Below are 21,478 nucleotides of genomic sequence, written 5' to 3'. Positions count from 1 at the left end.
GTTGTTTCATTGCGCGATTCCGCAATAAACAGAACCGCTAACGAGCACAACTGTGCCGGTAGTATAGGTGGCTATACATCTAAGCCTATGTGTCATAGGTGTGTTCTCTCCAGCGGCACGAATGCCGGCGTAGGAGGCAATTGCAATCCTCCCCTCCGGCCACCGGAGCCCTCTCCCATAGCTGCCTCAGGGGGAGAGGGCGGTGGCAGAGGAGGAGGGTCCCGGAGTAATTCTGGCAACTTGGGGTTATTTACCGTGCAGCGAATGCCACAGTACATCAGCGTCTTTTTTTTCCTTCTTTCATTTAACTGGAAGGTGGCTGTCAAGTCGGGATCGAACCGGCGACATCGTTCTCAGCGGTGCAACGCCACAGTGACTGAGCTACCGATTCGGATGAGAGAGAAGTTTTGTGAATACGGGTCCAGATATCTTATTTCGATGTGTTGGGTCCGTGGACTTGCAGAAAAGCGCCAATCCCGCATTAACTATATGACGTTCAGACCATATGTAAGCGATATGTGACATGGCAGCGCACACCTATGTGATTTTCCTCAGTGGCCTTGCGACGTCGTAGTGGGAGTGCCTACGAATCCTCGGAGTTGTTTCATTTTGCGGCAGTATAACATGTTGCTTTACCGCTGGTGTTTAGCGTACTCGTGAGAGGAAAAACAAATGATGTAAAGGAATCGTGCAGTATCTCCTGCAGAAAAACTGAAGTTACGCGCACTTTTACACCTCTTGTGTTTCAATGTTTCCCCTAACGCTTATCGATTTCGTCGTTTCAGACGGGTTTCATGGTAGAAGTTCACGTCGAACGCGCGGGAACTCCCCGATAAGAGTTCCACGTTGAGGCGCTAAGCAAAAAAAAAAGCAATAATAATAACAATAAAAGGCCAATGTGTGGCTCGCGCAACAGCAAAACATGAAAGCGGTGCTACAACGCCAGAGGGGGCCAACCGCAACGTGCAGCTCTAACCGAGGAGAACAAAAAGAGAGAAAATGCCACAAGCTAAGGCGAAAAGCGTGAACGAGTGGAAGAAACGAGGAAACACACATTCGGCTGCATGCGTAAGAGCAGAGGCCGTCAACAAGCTGGCTTTTGATAGGAGAGCGCAACAGAGCATCGCTTTCTTCCCCCTCGGCAAGAAAATAGCTAAAGAAAGGTATATCAAAGAGAGAGATAGAGAGACTTCAGAGCAAAAGAGAAAGCAAAGAAAAAGAAGAGCAAAGAAAAACGGCGCATCCCAGGCACATCATATCAGCCGGTTGCATCCATGTCCCGCGAGAAACGGCCGGCCAGCTTGTCGGCGTGCTTAGCAGCGATTATTTCTGCTGGCTCAGGCCCACAGAAATGGGAAGGAGGTGGGAGCGTAGAGAGGGGTAAGACTCGTGGCGCAGCCGCCCGCTCTTTTGTAAACAGCAATGTGTTGCTTCTCCCTGCCACTGCTACCGCCGCCGACGCTCTTCTCCGCAGCTCTCCTCCGCCAGAGAGCGCTCCGCCCCGCCGCCAAAAGTGCCGCCAGCGCGGATCGCGCTCGCTGCTCCGTCGCTGCCTCGGCCACGGCACGGCGCGTCTCGTGCGCGAACGCATCGCGCGCGCACGCGGGCGCGCGCCTCATCTTCCGCGCATGCGCACCGTGGGGGCCCTGCCTTAGCGGGTCGCCGCCGCTTGGAGCGCCGCCCGCAAAATCCCGCATCAAACCACGCGGACCCGCTGCTTGGGCAGGCGCACGCACGCCGCGCCCGCGCATCCCGGCGATTGAAAGCAAAAAGCCCGCCGCTCTGCCGCCGACGACACGACCACGCGCGTCGCCTCGTCCGAGAAAAAACCCTTTCGTCTAGGATAAGAAGCGACCCGAAAGTTGGTCCCGCGAACGGACGGTGTGAATGCGGCGCCGGGAACAGTTTGGCCACGAGCGAGTGTTCGGTTGGTAGGTAAACTGTAGGTTTGGCAGAAGGAAGGAGGCCCGAAACGTCCTAGCTGCCCACTCCCCGGCTGCAGGAAGTGATCGCGATGGAGCGCTCTAACCGGGTAACCAAGTAAATGCGGAGGCAATTCCCGTATGCGTCTCCTTTCGTGATTTAAATGAGCGAAAATCTCCCTTCGTCCGTTTGTTCTGTTGCTCCTTTCACGCGCGCGATGATAAGTTACGTGCCTCGTGGCATGCCTTCGTAAGAGCTGTAGGGATTTCAATACAGAAGAAGGACATGGCCACTGCTTCCTTAAAGCGCTCCTCCTTGTGGTGGTGTGTGGCGTTCACACCCAATGGGAAGGTTGCTCCGGCCGGAGGTGACGCGATCGCGCCCCGCCTGGAATTGGCGCTCATAGCGAGCCACCCCATCACTATCGAGGACATCGGCCATTTCTTCTAGGCCGTCTTGTGCCGAAGGACATGGGATCGTGGATTCTCATTGCAGCAACCTTTCTCTGGGGCTCCTCCGGGCTCGGACGGGCCGGGCCCGACAAGCTCCCGCTCGGTGAGTTTCCTCTATACTCGGTGACAGTGATACGCAAAGGTCTCTGCGCGTAATGCAGTGTCTACCTGTTGTTTTATTCCCACTGTCGCAGCCATGCTGCACCCCACTTTTGCTCGCCGTGCTTCAAGGTGTTTTCAGTCTCACGGGTATAAGCAGCACTTGTGAAGAGTTCGCTAATAGCAGATTTAAGACATAGTGGCGCACTTCAGTTTTGAGGAGAAAAAGAAAAGGAAATGCTGTCGACAGCGAGGGTAGTTACCTAACAGCGATTTAACTTAGAACACAGTCATGCAAGATATTTGCATGCAGCTGTCCGAAACCTCAATTACAGCAAGCAAATTCGTGCATGAAAAGATGCTTAAGTTTGTCTTCCTGAGAAGCGAAAGAAGGCGAAAGATCGTAATTTAAGGTCTTAAGAAGTGTATACGCTTCCTCAATAAACTCAGAACTCTATGTCATTATCAGAGCACTCTCATAATTACGATGTCATAAAAATGATGCTTTCAATTGCGTAGCTCCAATTGTGAAATTGTGCTCCACACTTTCTGACTGTTTTCGAGCTTTACCGCTAAAGACACGCCCTTTCTTGGATGTAGCGTGAGATTCAAATTCTCTTCCTTGCAGCGTTCGTTGCGTAAATGACATGAAAAATTTATATTGCGTTCTCTTAAAATTCCTCCGCCATGGCTGTCATCGTGAACCTTTGTACAAATTATGCCTAGAAAAAGTAACCTTTTGATAATCGCGAGAAAGCCTATTTCATTGCTGATGTGTCACTACCTAGAGTGACGCGAAACATTACAAGTTGTTTGCCAAGCACAGTTTAGGTATATGACACGACAGAGTATTTTCACTGTACGCGTGCGAAAATTTGTCTTGTAACATTGCATGAAAATTGGCCAAATGACCGTCGCCGCAGCGGCGCCCTTTTGCTTTAGGTAGAAACCGACATTCTTATTCTTTAACACACTGCTGCATTGTTCGACAGAGAACCCGCGGCGGTGACTTAGCGGCCATGGTGCTGCGCCGCTAAGCACGAGGTCGCGGGGTCAAACCTCAGCCGCGGCTGCCACTAGAGACGAAATGCAAAAAAAGCCTATGTCCCGTGCATTGGGGGCATGTTAAAGACCCTCTGGCGGTCAAAATTATACCGGAGTCCTCCACTACGGCGTGCCTCATAATCAAATCGTGGATTTGGGCACGTAAAACCCCAGAATATAATTATTCGACATAGAGTGACAATGTACTAATTTTTCTAGGCCTCATACTTGCACGTCAATAAATGAAGAGAGATGAAAACTTTGATACTTGTCCAGCCTGAATATGATAAATTTAATAGAGTAAACTGCAATTTTATTTCGCTGTTTTAAAACCGGAATTTCAGAACCAGAAAAGTCAACGAGAATTTTTTCGTGAATAGGAAAATAAAGCAGACTGCGACACGTGCACAAGCCTATTTCAGAGCGGACCAGGCAGACTGAAATACATACAGTTATACGAAGCTGTGCCAGTATGAATTTATGTGTTAGAGTGGTTCGTACGAACCAACGCCGTATACACACGATGACGAACATAATATCGTACATGCAGCTCTCAAAAAAAAAAAAGAAACACTTCTGAATAACTAGACACTTCTGTATTTAACTCGGCCCCTCTTACTTACCTAGTGTTCTTCATCGGGGTTCTGTTTATTCCTGTTCCTAACCTCTTTTCAGATACTGCTGCATAGCCCTTCGGTCCACATTACTAAGCGAACAAAATTTAATTTATCATATTCGCAAACAATTGCGTTGGCCCAGGCGCCTCATTTTTTCTTCATTCACAACTGCGCTGTATACTTTTATTTTGCGAAACTTCGCATTTTCCATCGTTTACTGAATGAATTATCATGATGCTGAGGACATGCGTAAAAAGAATTCCCTTGATCGAGGAAGCTCTTGGCCAGCAGTGCAGGCAGCCACATTTCACTGTTGCGAAACGAATAATAACCTAAGAATTACTTATTATTCAGCCTATGTTAAGACCACATTGGTAAGAATTGGCACAGCCCTCTGCGACAATACAACTCATGCAGCGGGAAATGGTCCTCAAAGCGAGATAAGTGCTTTTTTTTTTAACACTTCCTCCAGCAGTGGAATATATATATGGGGTTAGGTGCCATTAATGGACGTGTATGAAGAGCTTATCATTTTCAACAAAAAAAAGAAAGAAGAAGACTGGTTATCTATGTCACGGCGTTCGTAACACTTTACACGTCTGCTTGTAGTCCTCATTCCCTATCTACGCGAAAGTACCAGTGCGGGCTTAATACTTTTCTCCTTAATTGGAGGTAATTTGTGTCTATCTCTCGTCAGAAGATATTCAGTTCTCGTTAAAGCCAGCATTATGCATTCTCACATCAAACACGTACGAAAATATTTCGTATGAGTTCATTGCAAATCGCCGTCATGCAAGCGGGCAGCACATCGCAAAAGGGACACAACGTCGATTAGAGTAGTATAAATTCCCGTTGGAGAGAGTGAAAGCAATATTTATAATTACCGAGTCCCGTCATTCTGTAGGCAACGAAAAGTGCCTGATATTAAGCGTGCCGGTGTTCTACGTGCTTTGCGCACTTTAAGGAGGATAATTCTCCAACTCATTGGGCGCAAGTTATTCTTTCGCGCAAGGTGTATGTCCCCTGCTTCAAGACGCAAGCTCATGCAATAATGTCGCAATCGTCGGAACTCCTCCGTGGGCGGAAGCACGCGATCACTGTTTTACTTCTTGCAAGGTTTCTTTATCTTGTCTTTTGATATCACCCCTGCTTATCGGACACCTCGTCCATCATCGTTTGCAGATGCGCCGAACACTATCTTCAGCGCTCGAAAGTAGTGAAACCGTAAAATTGTGACAACAAAATATTGGCGAATGATTACTTAATCACATCCCATTTTGTGCTCCAGAAGGAAACAGGAGGGGGGTCACTGTGTGCACGGAGACAACGTTCTTTAGGTCAATTAGGCCGCTGCGATGACGGTAATTTTGTCATAATTTTACGGACAGGTAAGAATGGAAGGTGAAGCTACTAAAAAAAGAACTACTGCTTTTATGCGAAAAAAGAATCGCCAGTATTTCTTGCACCAGAATATAAAGAGGCAACAAATGCAATTCTAACATAAGTAATACACTTTCTTTTTTATGCGCGAGCACTTGGAGTCTCAAAGTTGAACAAAAGCGTATGTGTGTGAAGTGCGGATAGGCGGTCACATGACGAAGGTAGGTCACATAGTGTATATATATATATATATATATATATATATATATATATATATATATATATATATATATATATAGCCGCACGAATAGCATTAGGAAAAAAAATAATAGTACTGAGCAGAAAGCGCACCCCTTTCTCCTCTGTACTATTTCTTTCTAAAGTCATTCGTGCATTGCGAAATACAGCGCCTGGAACCGGTGGTATACTGGCAATGTGTGGTACCCAAAGGCGGTATAGTATGATTGCACTGTGGTGAGGGGAGCATCTTCCCTCGTGGCATCTAGCATTCTGAGACGCTCGCGTTTGAGACGCGGCTCCTCTGGTAGAGGCGGTTGAAGAGGCTGCCCGGGGTTGTGAACTGGTCCTTGAGGAAGTGGCGCTCGCAGTACATATTGGCTCCCGTGTACGGGTAGAGCCCGGTGGTAAGCGGAGTGCCACCTTTGACACATAGTGCAGCATAGTGCCACAAATAACCAGCTCATAAAGCACACTAAGTGTGTTTTTGGATATTCTTAGCATCGTATAATCCTGCGAATTAATTTTAATTCCGGTAGAAATTATAGGAAAACGACAGGAGAAGTTTCGCCGTTAACCTCACCGTCGCAGTGATGTTCTGTCCAGAGCGATAAGGTCCTATCGCACCCACGCGCCCTATCCTGAGGTTGTGAGGGAAAGCGCGTGAAGGTGAGCTGAGAAGAATGGTGGCTTGTTGTACGGTCCACTAGCGTTCCAGCGAGTCCATTGCGGGAGGTCACATGGCCAAGTGTGCGTAAGGGCTGTAGGGGGTAGGTGTGGGGGCGTCTTTTGCTCTTGCCCGGCTGTGGCTGCGCTGTCCGCGAGGCTGGGCGCATGCGCAGAACGCGTGCTTTACCTCGGAGGCAATCTGCGGCGGGTGCCAAAGTTTGGCGAGCCGAGATGGCTGGTGGCGCCATGTGGGCAATCTTCGCACGCGCCTAGTGTTGGAGGCAGCGTAATCTCATGTTTCGGAGACGCGTTGAAGTGAGAGGTAGCACGAAGCGTTCGCTCCCATCTGCCTGCGCACATCACGCCAGACTTGTGACGGCAAGTCTAAGTTGTCATCGAGTGAGATCTGTTCAATATTTACTGGCGCTAGAACTATGAACCTTGGCTCGTGTAGTTGTCTAATACCTTGTTGCCTCTATCAAAGTTCATTCTTTCGGGCGAAACTGCAACTTCTTACTTAACCATCTGAGGTTAATCAGCAAAACAGAAATACTACTTTTTTGTAAGTTTTCTTGAAATGACATTGCAGAAATACCACTCTGCCAATATAGCGTTAACGCGGTAAAATAACTTCAATAAAGACATAAATTTTGCTTTTTTTAAGTGGCAGAACCACGACCTGATTTTGAGTCGTGCCGTAGTGCGGGGCTTCAGAATAATTTGGCCACATGGGCTTTTTTAACCTGTCCCCAGTGCACGGGACACGCGTGTGTTTGCATTCCGCCCACATCGGAATGCGGCCGCCGCGGCCGGAAACGAATACGCAGCCCTCCTACTGAGAAGCGCAGCGCCATACTAACTGGGCTACCGCGCCACCTGAATGTACAAACATTTTCAGCAAACTTAAGGTGCAGACTGAAGCAGCACGTTGTAGTTTATCTTGATGTATCTTATATGCATCGATGCGATACGCATCACCACATTGTCGGTTGCGTAACCTCCTCTAATTAGGAAATAACAACGCTTTTTAATAATTATTATGTTGTAACACTTACCGGAGGACGTAGCGATACAAACACGCTCTATAATTTATTTCGTCTTGTTCGGGCTTCCCTTTCGAGGGTGAAATGAAGAACGGTAAAGTATTTCGGACAGATTTCAAGCAAGTTATTTATTCATTTGTGTGTTTATTTATTTATTTATTTATTTATTGTTGCAGCGGTATGTCGCAAATGAAAATTCAGTACAAAAAGTGATAGGAATATTTAGATATATTTTTAAAATTTCCTAAACATAATAAAGCAAAGTGGGAACAGTGAACAATTTTGGGAAATATTATCGAAATCAAGGAAACGCAGTGATCCTCTAAAATGCCAAATGTTGCCAGGCAGTGTGGAGGTCTACCTTTATCTCTACCTGAACACGCATTATATAGAAAGTACTAGTCAGTCGATTTCCAAACAGCTTGATAGCAAGTTACAATTACGAAATGTAAGTATGAATGACCGATAAAAACGAATGCTGCACAGCAATTTAGAAAAGAAACCAGGTGACAAATGACGAACGATCTTTAGTGGAAGACAAATGAGCAGCGAAACGATCAAACGGTATTTGGAAAAAAGACATAGTAGAACTGCTGCTGAAGTCATGCGTCTAGATAAAAAGTAAGAAATCTAAATATACAGTGTTGGGAAAAATATTCTGTTGCTTTCGAACATTAGAATTTGACGTCCCATGTGCTACATAGTGCAAAGGCGGAACAATATTACTTACGTTCTGGAAGAAAATGTGGTTTGAGCAGCACATTGGTTCCTAAACATTATTATTTATATATAATAGAACTAATAAGGCAAATATTGCAGAGTAAACTACAAATGTGTTTTCTCTCCCCTTGCTTTCATGAATAAGTTAATAGGTCATACCATTGTGTATGCCTTGTGTTTTTAGTCCGAACAGGTATACAATTTTTTTTTTCAATTGCCTATGGCATTCTGAGCAATTTGGCCTGTTCAAGTACATTGCCTGAAGGGCGCGCAATATTACTTGCTTGGTAACTAGCAATCCGGGTTGCTTATTAGGAATATTCAAGAAGCAACTTTTTTATTTATTTATTTAGGGCACATGTTGCTATTGCGAATTTCACTATTTCCGAGCGATAGTGAAGTCTTTTCTTCTTACGAAAGCTCGCAATATTTTCACCACTTTCGACATAAGAAGCACTAAATTAGGCTACGGCATATACTGGAGTTTCAAATGACACTTTACTAAAAGCATACGTAATGCAGTTCGAGATTGTCTTGATTGTATAACTACAATGCCAATGCACTTCATACTTTGCATCCTTCGTCATACTTCACAAAAAGTTTCTTTCTCCGTTTTACTGTCTCCGCATAATAACTAGCGGGATAAAAATGTACGCTTCAGGCCTACCTCTGTTTTATATCGAGTAAATCTGCCTCATCTGCTCGCATTTTTTTACTAAAGACATTCATACCTTTATGAGACTACATGCACTTTTGTACTCGGTGACCTATCACAGTGGTCACTGATTCTCAGACCGCCTGCAGGACTTTGGCACAAGGGAGGGTGACACCCTACACACCGCATCCTTACATCATTACACCCCACAGCGTTACACAGGATGCGTATCGGCTGGACACCTGGACACGCCTCTCTCCATGGTAATGAATGCGCTAATGCGGTAGCCCGAGAGCTCGCTAACCGGGCGCCATTGAAAGAGCTGTCCAATCCAGACGACGCACCGACAGAACCACTGAACTACACTGAAACTCTACAATATTACAGAGATACCAGATTCCCTCCACCACATAATTCCCTTAATCGAGAAGATGCCGTCGCGTGGCTACAGCTTCAAACTAATTCATTTCCCTGCCGTTTTCATCTTCACCTCTTCCACCCCGCACAATATCCCTCATACTGTCCCTATTGTGGAGCAAAGCCCACAGCATATCATTGCACCTGGGAGTGCCCACACCCTCCGGGCTACTCCCCTATTCCTTCACCTTCCCCTTCCTCCTGGGAGACTGCGCTGACCAGCTCAGACCCGCAAGAGCAGCGACGGCTGATCCGGCGGGCACGCCGAGTGGCGCGAGCCAATGGTACCCTGAACTAAGGGCTCCACCCTGCGAGGAAGTCGCACAAACTCATGATAAATAAATGTTTTCTCTCTCTCTCTCTCGGTGACCGCGGCCCCACTGACCAAAAATTATATATGAGAATGTCAGGGAACAAAAGGGGTGTGTATTGGTGAATCATAATGAATAGGTAAGCACAGTCAAAACGCAATTATGTACTACAACATTAGTGCTTCTGCACGGCCAAACAATAGTCATCAGCTATTAGCTGAGTGGTCCTCTTTGATCATCGTTATTATAGTTTGTCTATTTTATTTTCGCGATATAGCAGAGACTGAGCATTCGTACGCGATAGAGAGACGTCAGGCGTTGACGCTAACTTTAATACACATAAAAGATATGTTAGAATAGATTAGTTCAGCTCGTCAGCACACACCATAAGGACATGAAAAAAATCAAATGCGAGAAAGAAGATTGCAAGAACAGCAAAGCTGACACTGCGTCATACTATCATAAGGATAAATAATAGCTACGCTGCTTTATTAAATCATTAAAATTACAATATTTCAAGAATATTTTCAGCCGTTTTCATATTTAGAAAGTTACATATACTTATAAAAAGATCCTGTGACTGTCTGGAGATATCGTTTTCCAAAACTGTAGAAACGTCATTGACGTTACATTTAATTTACTCCAGCCCTGCGCGAGGAAGCGTTTTCGAGGCGCAATCACTGTGTATGTCCTGACGCACTTTTGGGGATGGATATTACACCGAAGAATTATTTTCCTCTGCTGCTTCGGGTGCTGCGAGCTTTGCCGAGTCAACAAAAGCCGACTGCCCACTACACACTACAATGCTACCCTCTAGGCCACTACCCTCTAAACCGAAACGAACTAGGCCACTACTCACTAGGCCACAACACACTGGCCCTGCCTCTATGCCATGATAGGACTTCATATCGCCCTGGTTCTGAGAGTATGATGGAAGCCACCGAGAAGCTTCGTGACCACCGATTCTAGCAGTGTGTTGGATGAGCGTAAATTTTCAAACCATGTGGGATTGTCGGGATTTCTGCTTACTGAATATTACTTCTTTATTACCCGTGCTCATATGTGCTCATATCCACATTTGGAACGTGTGCCTAAAGTGGGTAAATAAAAGAAAATGTAAAGACGCTTTGCTAATCAACTAACACACAGTACACGAGATAGCGCTCATCCCGCGAATACTGTCAATGCGTGTTCTTTGTCCCTATCATTCTTGGGCTGCGTTCTTCCCAGTTAGCTATGAAGCAAGAGGCTCAAATCAAAGTCCAGCTTCAGTTAACTGAACAGCCTGACCTACGCTGGAGATAACGTCTGCTTCTCTCATTAAGCCCTTTGCGCTGCCTGTCGTAAGCGACATTCGAGACTTTCGCTCACTTCTGGTGCTCTTTCTCTCCCTTCTTTTTACGTCTCTTCATTACTTTACTCTACATAACTTTACTCTGGTATCTCCTGTTTAGCTAACCCACAGCGTGACCTCCGACCCCATAGCAGCAACAATAGATTACGAAGGATTGACAACCAGGAATGTGCCAAAATAGTAATGCTCTTGTGGCCTCCTAAAGCCCTCTCGCACAGGAATCCCAAGAACTCGCGCCACAGGCGTCTACTCGTCTTATCTCCGACTAACAAAAGGGGCGAGGATAATTACACGAGCGACGCACTGCGTCAGGCTGACAGAGCCGGCTTATCCTAGGCATAATCTCTTGATAACTAGTTCTCAGTTACACAGCGTGGATGACGTACTATTGCTTGAAAGCGTGGCCACGCAGTGCCCTCTCGAGAAGCCGTCATCTTCATAGCACTGGAGAGCACGTACGAAGGCAGAGACATTTCATGCGTTCTGAAACTGGGACGCGGGTATGCCGAGCATCTTCTCGAGACAGATAATGACTGCCAGAAATTACGCTCATGCGAACGTTATAGCCGGGGGATTTGAGAGCCAGACTAGCACATGCAAACGTCACCCCCTCCCCTCCATCACAAAAACAATAACTTCGTAGATAAACACAAGCCCACCTTACCGTGGCATGCGCAAATAGCCCGTACTGGGATTAGTCGGTAGGAAGACGGATGATGGATTATGGGGGGCTGCTAGAGATTAAAAAGTTTTCATATGTTCTTTCAGAGATTTCCTTCCCCAGATTCGCCAAATACGTTCTTTTTCGCAGTGATGAGGGCTTTAAGAAAACAACGTAGTAATGAGCACATCGTTATGTAGGATTTCACAAAAGGATTTGGAGCTACAATGCGCTATTAGGTTTTGTAACACGGGTGACAGCACGCCTGTAAAAGCACTAATTCTCCAAGTGGACACGCAGTATGTTTTTTGTACACAGCTGCAAAAATTGACGTACGCACACACTTCACTACAGCTTTACTTCGCTACTGCCAAGACCGCGGCTACCGACATGGGCAAGAACGTGTGTGCATCCGTCTGTGTGTGTTGCATTCCACGCACACATTTAGCTAAGTCACTGACACATCGTTATCTTAACTGCCTTATTCAGTCCTCCATTTGCTTATATCGGCAATCACGACCAAAGTTCCATATCTTAACACTCCTAAAATTTAACCACGTAGTCAATAGTGTTCTGGATCCTCCAATATGGAAGACAGGTGATGCGAATGTTTTTTTTTGTTTGTTTACGCAAACGAAAAAGAATTCCTAAAGATACGGCCGGCATGCTAACCAGCCTACATTTATTTCGCAGATAACGACGAAGGCTAATGGGCAGATCCTCGCTTTTCCATTCTCTCTACGACCCTGTAACCTTGCGTGCGGAAAACGAGGCGTTTCCAACGATGTCATTAGCGCATCGACATCTCTCTGCTTAAACGCCAGCCTGTGGCTGCGATTCCCCCTTCCCCGAACCCCTTAGCATTGGTGCGCGCCCAGGAAACCGGAAATGAACATCAGGTCTGACGCGTGCAAATTCTCGCGGATACTGTACTCGCGACGGCGGGTGATTAATTACCCGGCGAGAGCGCGGCTGGAAAAGTGCTGAAGATAAGAAATGAAATAATAAATGTAAAGGAGGGAGAAACGCAAAAAAAAAAATGCGACGGAACGTGTCCTGGCCTCTACTCACGCATTCCTCGCTCTCATCGTCATAAAAAGTGGCTTCCTGACTCCTGCTTGTAACGAAGTGAAGCCGCATAGGCATTTTGCTAGCAGCGCGACATATTTCGCACGCATAGTTGAGCCGGTTTTGCAAGTGTGCTATTCACAGTATGTTGTTTACGGTATGTTCACAGAATATTTAGAAATGCGGAAGTGCCGAACAGAAAATCAGCATATTTCGCGGACGAAGCTGCACTCAAGAGTACTGTGGTCCGCTCAGTGCTTATGTGCGCTATCTATGCAGCGAACTAACAAAGGAAGATTTCAACTCAGAAATGCTACTATGAGCGATATCTTCAAGTTACATTCTATTAAACATAGATTACAAATTGGACTACGTACTGGCGAAGAAAGTGAAGAGGGAAAAAGCTGGTGTATTAACGTGTTTGTTGTGCCGTTATGCGGCAGAAGCAGCCACCTTAGTAGATCAAATCTAACAAAACAAACGTCAACATTGGGTCCGTCCGTCCGTCCGTCCGTCCGGGAGGCCAAAAGTCCTCCCGATTGGTGTAGTGGGAAGCCTTCGACCGAATTTCGGCAACTGAGTGCTAAAGTGAAGCGAAGAAACTCAAAAATTAAGACCAAAAAGCGGGTCCTTAAGGAGCTGGCGTCAGGTGGTCGCAAGCTACAGTCCTGTCAATGACGGTATGTCAGGCTGATACTCGCATGCCAATCGCGACTCGGAAATGCTGGGCATGCACCGTTAACGGCAATAAGGGGCCGGAAGTTAGGTAAGGAATACCGTTTGAGGACAAGTTAAGCGACAAAGTGTGAGAATTTTTCTTAAAGTGTACCAACAGTAGAGATGGCTACACCTTTTCAATTGGTGATGGGTAAAACGAATGCACTATGCGATTGCTAAAAAGAGCGCACGTCTATTGAAGTGAAGTACGTAAAAAGACAGGAGGAGGCTGCTCATCATGGCCGATGTTTCATAAACACGTGGTCGCTGCGGATGGATGTAATAGGGCCACATCAAAAAGAGAGAGAGAACAAGAGGTGAAAGGCACAGAGGTTAACCGCATTAACCGACTGGTTGGCTACTCTGTAATGGAGGATGGGTAAGGGCAGAAAACATGAGAAGAAAAGATTGAAGAAAATATTGCCGCACAAACACATTCAATGCATCTGACAGCAACTTAAGTTTCTTCAATCAGTCACAATGCTTTTGAAAGCACACTAGCGCTTTTCCAGATTCTCGGGGTGCAAGACAGAGGGAAAGGAAAGGCAGGGAGGTTAAACCGATACGAGTACCTGGTTTGCTACCCTGCACTGTGGTGGGGAAAATGGGGGCTGGAAAGATGGTAAAGAACGAGAAAGAAAGAAACAACAGAAACCGGTAACAACAAATGACAGTACCGATTACAGGCGTTTACACAGGCGGGTCTATCCAAAGAAACGCAGTAGCGTTTTCAAGGCATTTTGATGCGATGTCCAGTTCCATCGATGCTGTAAATTTTTCTCTTCCGGCAGGGGCCGGTCGTCCAACCGGTTGAGCCCGTAGGAAGGCGACTATGCTTACTGTACTGCGGGGACGGGCATAAAACATGACGAATTGTCCAAAGAGAGAGAGAGAGATGAATAAATGAGAATTTGTAAGGCAGGGAGGTTAACCAGAAGATAATCGATTTGCTACCCTGCACTAGGGAAGGGGTTAGGAGAGACAGAGAGATAAAGAAAAATACACGCATGTACAAAAATAAGGATGTGAAGAAAAATTTCTCAAGGATTATGTTTACATAAGGGGGATGGTTGTCGAGCTTGTTGAGCGTGGTGCTGATGAATTTTCTTTGTGCACTGATACAAGGACGGTAGCGCAGGAGGTGTGCAGTTGTCCGTGCGCCCCCAATTGTTTTTGATTCTGAAACGTTGTATGCCAAAAATACGATCTGAATGTGAGACATGCAGTATGGAAGACTCCGGATTAACTTTGACCACCTAGGGATATTTAACATGCACAGAATGCACTGCACACGGGCGTTTTTGCATTTCGCCGCCATCTAAATGCGGCCGCAGTGGCAGCGATACGATTCCGCAACCTCGCTTTTCGCAACGCAACGCCATAGCCACTAAGGCACCATGGCGAGTTCCCACAAACTTCGCTTTCTGCACTTCTGTACATGCCCATCAGGATGGATTAAGCAGTGGAATCTCTCCATCTCACATCAAAGACCAAGACGGGTATAACCATGTGCCTGAGTGAGAGACTGTGATTTGACGTTTTTTTTTTCATCATAGTTTCATCACATTTCATAGTTTCATCGAAGTAATTCACTTAAAATAGCTGAGCTGTCGTGCTAATTTAGCATGACAGTTCAAACTTGATGAGCTTGTTTTAGCGCCAACAGACACGAATGCAAGAAGGGGCACAGGACACACGACAACGCCCTGTCAGCGCAAGAATAAGTGCACAATAAGCATGGCGTCATGAGAGGGCTGGCCGTACCTTTATTTAATGTTCGCCTCCTTCTATAATGAAATCTCATCGCCAACGCAGCCATTCGAAAACAATTATGAGCTTTTTATTACTTACTTTTATTAAATGTCGTCGCAAGCTGTTGAGTATATGACTGTAGCGTCATTCACTCCTAAGCGGCATTTACTGTTCTCCAGGCAAGAATAAGCGACTTCTGTTCAAACCCATTCGTTTTAAGATATTTATCATGACTCCCATCTCACCGAGTGTCGAATAGATCTCACGTAAACCTTGCCGTAACCGCCCAGCCAATCTAATGCATTTGCTTCCTTATTGTCTAAGGTTTTCTCATGTCTTAAATAAATCGACTAGCCAGTAAGCCTTTCTGCCGTAATCAATAACATCTAAGTCCACAAATTTCTCCGTACCGTGAGCCTACAAGCTCATTATAGGCTCTCTTAAGTATGTGCTGTTTAAGTGGCTTGTGCGGAACGAAACATGGATCAGTGTTACACAGTGAAACATGCTGTGAACTTTGGATAAAGATTGCAAAATAGGGACACGCTTGTCAGTCCAGAATACAAATGGGTGCTTCTTTTGCATGACGAGCTATGCGCGTAATCTCTTCTCCTCCACTGTAGGGTAGGAAACCGGCTACAACCATTCATTTTTATATTTTAACGCATGTATATTTTGGACGTGAAATATAAAAGAAAGATGTAGGAGATTGGTGCGAAGGTTACCCATCAATCTGGTCAAAAAGAAAATTTAGAATTTTGTAACCATAACCATGCCGCACACTTATCTTCCATATTTCTCAGACTTACATAGAGATGTTGTAAAACTCTTAAAATATTTGCGAATCGCGAGGTCGGCGTTCCGGTATTCTTGATTTGTCGGCGGCGAGTAAGATGTGGGCCATCTTTGATTTGCTTCACGTGTTGATATCCCTTGGCGACGGGCTGGCCGGACAGTCCGGTGCGCCCCTCACTTGGCCGGTGGCTCGAGAAGTTCTGTTTCAGTGCACTGGCTTGCACCGCTTCCGTCCTTTGCCGGCAGCGTCAATGCTGACAATGGAGCCCTTACAAGCTCTAATGCTATACTAGAGAGTCAATGGACATCAGAGTCAGTAGTGTATGTGAAAAAGTACTACCATCCCTTGTTGTTATTTCCTCGCATGTTTACAGCGAATCTGAGAAAAGTCCATTCTCTTTCGGCGAAAGTATCCTTCAGCGAAGTTTGAACTGCAAGAAATGCTAAAGCTGAGCGAGTTGGTCCTGCGTCTTGACAAGGAGACGACTCTTACAAACGCAACACTGAACTAACCCATTGTTTTTTTTTTCTTCTGCAAGGTGCCAGTTTAGCCAAGAGAGAATTCGACTTCGAGAAGCCCTGACTCATGTTCTTACGCGACCGCGAAAACTCACGCACCTTCACGTGTGGTGACACCAGCGACAAGTTCATGCCAAGTTCCATCGGCATTGGCAAACCGGTGTTCTTTTTTCAGCAAAACAGGCACACGCTGACTGTCACTACAGAAGATTACTGCAACTCGTGGCACGATGATGTTCTGCATCCAGTTCGCGTCATATCGTGCACGTTACGCTGCACTCCAACAGTGTAAGAGAAGTAGCTTTCATTCGCCGGTTGTCATTAACTCCCCACGTACCTTCCTTCCAAATTCGAGTGTGCTCCATACAATGCATGAAAACACGAGGATGTACAACCTCCGCTATCTCTCGGCATGGCTGGAGGCGGTCTTCTTTGCGCTGCTGGCGATTTCAGTAGGTGTTCAGACGCTGCTGCAACGATAGCTGGCAACGCCAAAGAGCTCCTCGCCGTTCTCCCAAAGCAAAACTGTTTTTCCCCTCGAAGTGGCAAAATACGCTGCGGCCGAAGCGAGAGGTACTTTAAGGCACAGCACTCACGGGCCAACGCTGCTGCCACACGTACGCTTCGACTGGGCGCTGCGTCTAAGCCTCGCGTTCCGCGAGCCAGCAGCGGCACGCGCTGTTCAGCGGAATGAAATATTTACTGCGCTTAATGGCATTCTGCCGTACGCACTGGTAGCTGCGGCACCAGACCCGCCGTTTCGTTCTGCTCTGAACGCATTAGTCATTAACACATGGGAGAACGGGCTGTTGCTTCTCTCTGTATTGGTCCATGCGCATATGCCGACGTGTCATTAGCGCACTCCGCCTGCATCCGCAGAACCATGTCTTATCCTTATGAATAGTGGGCGGGAAGAGTGTGGGCGGTATCGAGAGAGAGAGAGGGGGGTGGATGTACATGTCCCAACAAACTTCATCTATATATTCTAAACGTGCACGTTCGATTTATTCTGCGACGGGAAAATTTAATATTTGAAGCATTTATAGCAACTCCAGTTCGCTTCATTAGCCGAGCTTTCTAGATTAATATTACGTAATTCCCCAATGGCGAAAACGCGACACTAGGTTGGTATGGCTTTTAAGCCATTAATCCGCAAATCTGTGTTAAGCTCTTGTCTTACGCAGCAGACGTAGATTAGATATGAAAGAACGCTGTGTAGGGTATCGAGTTATTCTTCGCACTGCGTCAGCTTGGTGATTCCATCTGGTGTTGACACTTGTACGTTATATCAGACATCGAATAGGAGGCGATTTTTCCGAGTTTAAGCTTTCGGTACTCACATCGCAGACTCATCAGTCCCCCTAAGTGTTGTGTGACTGAAAGGCAAATAGAAGCAATATTTATTATCTCAGGCGCTTGCAGATAATATATTTTATGACAGATGCCCATTCGTAAAGGTATCTCTTCTCTTTACATTTACATGGCCTGTGTGAGGAACTGCGTTATCCACGTGTTCTTATTGAAACATTATATCTAGAATGATCGGACATATTTACCCACCTAAACTTACAAAGAGATACGCGGAACAATATGTAACCGTCATCAGTCGTTTACACAGAAAGCTCGCGATGTCATATTCTTTTAGTTGGAATGAACACAGGGAAAAAGTCAGAGCAGGGCGACGTTGAGCACGAGGGCAGGCATGTTTATAAGATCCAGAAGCACAAAAGGAATCTTTTAAACTTCGTGAAAGCAGACATTGACCTCTGCACCAAGGCAAGTCAGCGCGCCTTGCGTGAAGCAGAATGCAACATCCGCGCCAAGCAGAAGCTATGCATTTGTCTGTCGGACAGAAATAGGAAGAAAGGGATACTGTTGAAGGTGACCACGTTATACATTTTACTGTACAGCTCGAGAAACATTTCTTTTCTACAGCTTACATGCCGGTTTGTGCGTGCCATAACGTCTCAAATGACAAAAGAAGTTTCGAAAGCGAAAGAAAACGATTGAAGCTTACATGAGCTGGAAAATAAGATCGGGCTGAACTTATCTACAATGGTCACCAAAGTATGCGAACATTTTTTTTTTAGACAAAAATGAATTCAGATAAATTTTGAACTATTTTGCTTTTCGCTAAAGGGCACCGTGAACAAGGTTAGGTCTACATTTTAAGACTGCGTTAGCTGCAGGTTTGGTCCGCATTGTTAGACTGCCCTACCTTCGGAATTAGCCCACGAAAACAGTTAGTTACAGAGCCACAAAAAAAAAAAAAAGCTGGTCTGATAATGCGAAGAATTCTATTGAACATCTGAAGGGTAGATTCCGGGTCAGTCCTGGAGCAAACTGTTGTTTTCTAATGCGCAACGCTCAACAATTGGAGAAGCATTCCACACGGCTTGAGAAAGAAAAACAAACAAAAGAAAAAAGTCGCGGTTTGGCCCGAAAGGTGAAGCATCGATTGCGATAACAAATTAGTAGACAGCTACACCAAGTAAGAATAGTAACTTTATCGGCCGTACAAACTTGGATACATTCGCTTACTAAGTGAATTAACAATGATGGTGTCAGCACGCACAAACAAACATGAACACATCCCACTCGATGAGCGCGGACACCCGCTGTGACTCGCGGCAGCAGAAGCGAGCAAAGGGACCTTCATGCAGTCTACTACTTCAATGCAAGAATGGCGAGAACACAGCGCGCAGAAGGTGTGAGCTGTCTGCAGGTCCCTTTCAATATACGCCGAGCGCGAACGCGCGCAGCCGTCCAAACTAAGTAATTGTTGGCAGAGTAGAAGCCGCTCCCCCTTTATTCCACATTGCCTCCCCAATTTCCTCAATATATGGCGCGCGAGATTGAGCCACAATTGTCAGTTGCCCTTGCACCCGGAATGGTTTCCCATTCCCCCACGGCCTTTCGCGCGACGGAAGACGGCGCGTTTACTCTATGCTTACTACCTTCTCGCGAACCAGATTGATTCGTGATCGTCGGCTTCCTTCGCGTGCTTTCACTCGTACATACAGCAGACAACGCGCGTCGACGGTGTTCTGGCCTTTAGACTTTATAGGGAACATCACGGCAACTGCAAAGATGCGCCTGGAGTGGCCATATAATTACTATCGCAATACAACACAGCTTAAAAAAAGAGACAAAAGGCAAAGACTGCGCCCCATGCAATCCCTTGCTCCACCGTAGCCCGTCACAGCCGCATGTGCGGCCTGATGGAGGAAGTCGAGTGCAAAGCGAGCTGGCTGGCTGGCCGACAGGCCTGCCGGACAGGGCTACGCGGTGAGGCTGCTGCGCGGCGCCAGCCTGCGCGTCGTCAACGCCACGCGACGAGGCATCTGGAATGCGGGGAAATTAAGGACAGAGCGAACGGCGGAGGGTCGACGAAGAGGGGAAAACGCGAGGCAACGAAAAAGGGCCTCGCCGCGCACTTCCGAAGGAATGCGAGTTGCCGAGGTTAACTCCCCATTTCCTGCCCGTTTCACTCCCCACTTCCTTTTTTCCTCGCCATTTTCACGCTCTTCACCCCCTTCTCTTTCCCTCCCTGCTCTCCTTCCTTCGCGTGGCCTCCAGCCTTTGCCGCGTCATTCCGGCCGCCAAGCTTGCTTCGCAGCTAAGCGTTTATGATTGATTTTTTTTTTCGCCGCGTAGCCTTTACCCAGCGGCGCCGGGAATCTTGCCGAGCACAGCCAACTGCCCACTCCTCCTTTCCGCTCAATTCGCGCAGGATGAGGAAGCGGAGGCGGAGAGAGTGCGCCGAAGCGCTGCTCGCGGCTAAGGCTTTGATGCCGTGTCGCAACGCTTGCCCTTCCAGCCTATGGCTACACGTCTGCAGCGAACGCTCGGCGTTCCCGAGGAATTCTCGGCGCTGGCGGTCCCATTATTGGCTCAAACGAGAGCAGCACTCGAAGGCACTCTCTCACGGTGTCCCTTCAGGTCGGCGGCTCTCTTCAACGGGGCCACTCTGCGATGTAATGGCGCTCACCATTGCGTCCCCGTGGTCGTGGCACGTGCTGCTCGTTGCTTCTGAGCTGATATAGGCACAGCTACCGCGCGACTCGTAACGCTGCCCTGTCGACAATCCGCGCCGAGCTGAAAGTGCCTAGAATGAAGTCTCACTTGTTGAGACTAGTTGTTACCACCCAGCGCTGTAGCCCACTGGCTATGGCGTCCCGCTGCTGAGCAAAGGGCAACAGGCTCGCCTCCAGCCCGCGGTCGTCGGGTTCCGGTGGTGGCTAAACGAAAAAAAAAAAAAGAAACGCTCGTGTACTTAGATTTAGGTGTTCGTTAAGGAATCCCACGTGCTCAAAATTGACCCGGAGCTCACCACTGCGGGTGTCTTAAGACCGATTGTTGTTTTGTGACGCTAAACCACGTGAATAAATTAAGCTACTCGTTACCTGCCTCGAACTTGAAGAGAGCTCAGAGCAATACTTTCATTTGGCTTTTATCTCGGAATAGCATGCGCTCCTGCTGTCAAGCCAGTATTTTTAAGCACCAGAAAGTTCCACTTGTAGCGATTGAGCGCGCACAACACAGCGTATTCTTGCCGTTCTTTTCGTTTGAAAGGTTGCCTGAAGAATTTCTCTTCATATATATATATATATATATATATATATATATATATATATATATATATATATATATATATATACCCTTATACTTATACTCTTATATATACCCTTATATATATACTCTTATACTCTCTCTGTTAAGGCCCTCAATCATTTGTTGTAACTCGTCCCCAGTGTTGCTGAACAGGATAATGTCATCTGCAAATCGTAGGTTGCTGAGATATTCGCAGTTGATTCTTACTCCTAAGCCTTCCCAGTTTTATAGCTTGAATACTTCTTCCAAGCACGTAGTGAATAGCATGGGTGAGATTAGGCTCCTTGCCTGAGCACTTTCCTTATAGGTTTCTTCCTATTTTCTTGTGTAGAATTAAGGTAGCTGTGGAATCGCTATAGATGGTTTCTAAGATATAAACGTAAGCGTCCTTTACTCCTTGATCGCGTAATGCCTGTGTAACTGCTGGTACC

The 21,478-nt window shown here is 46.6% G+C and overlaps 1 protein-coding gene across 4 annotated transcripts in view; it reads left to right on the top strand.

Annotated features, from left to right (window-relative positions):
* Positions 1-1,586: 1,586 nt before the first annotated feature.
* LOC142579191 (glutamate receptor 1-like) overlaps positions 1,587-21,478 on the top strand; it is a 212,172-nt gene continuing 192,280 nt past the window's right edge. For 2 of the 4 annotated variants that reach the window (XM_075689164.1, XM_075689160.1), the window contains exon 1: positions 1,588-2,478. In XM_075689164.1, the coding sequence (XP_075545279.1) occupies positions 2,394-2,478 (85 nt within the window). In that variant the 5' untranslated portion in view covers positions 1,588-2,393. Of the gene's footprint in view, positions 2,479-21,478 lie in introns of all 4 variants that reach the window. The other 2 variants (XM_075689163.1, XM_075689162.1) reach the window with 2 other exon arrangements.

The sequence above is a fragment of the Dermacentor variabilis genome, chromosome 4 (assembly GCF_050947875.1).
Source record: "Dermacentor variabilis isolate Ectoservices chromosome 4, ASM5094787v1, whole genome shotgun sequence".
NCBI lineage: Eukaryota > Metazoa > Arthropoda > Arachnida > Ixodida > Ixodidae > Dermacentor > Dermacentor variabilis.
This window is presented reverse-complemented; position numbering and strand designations above follow the sequence as displayed.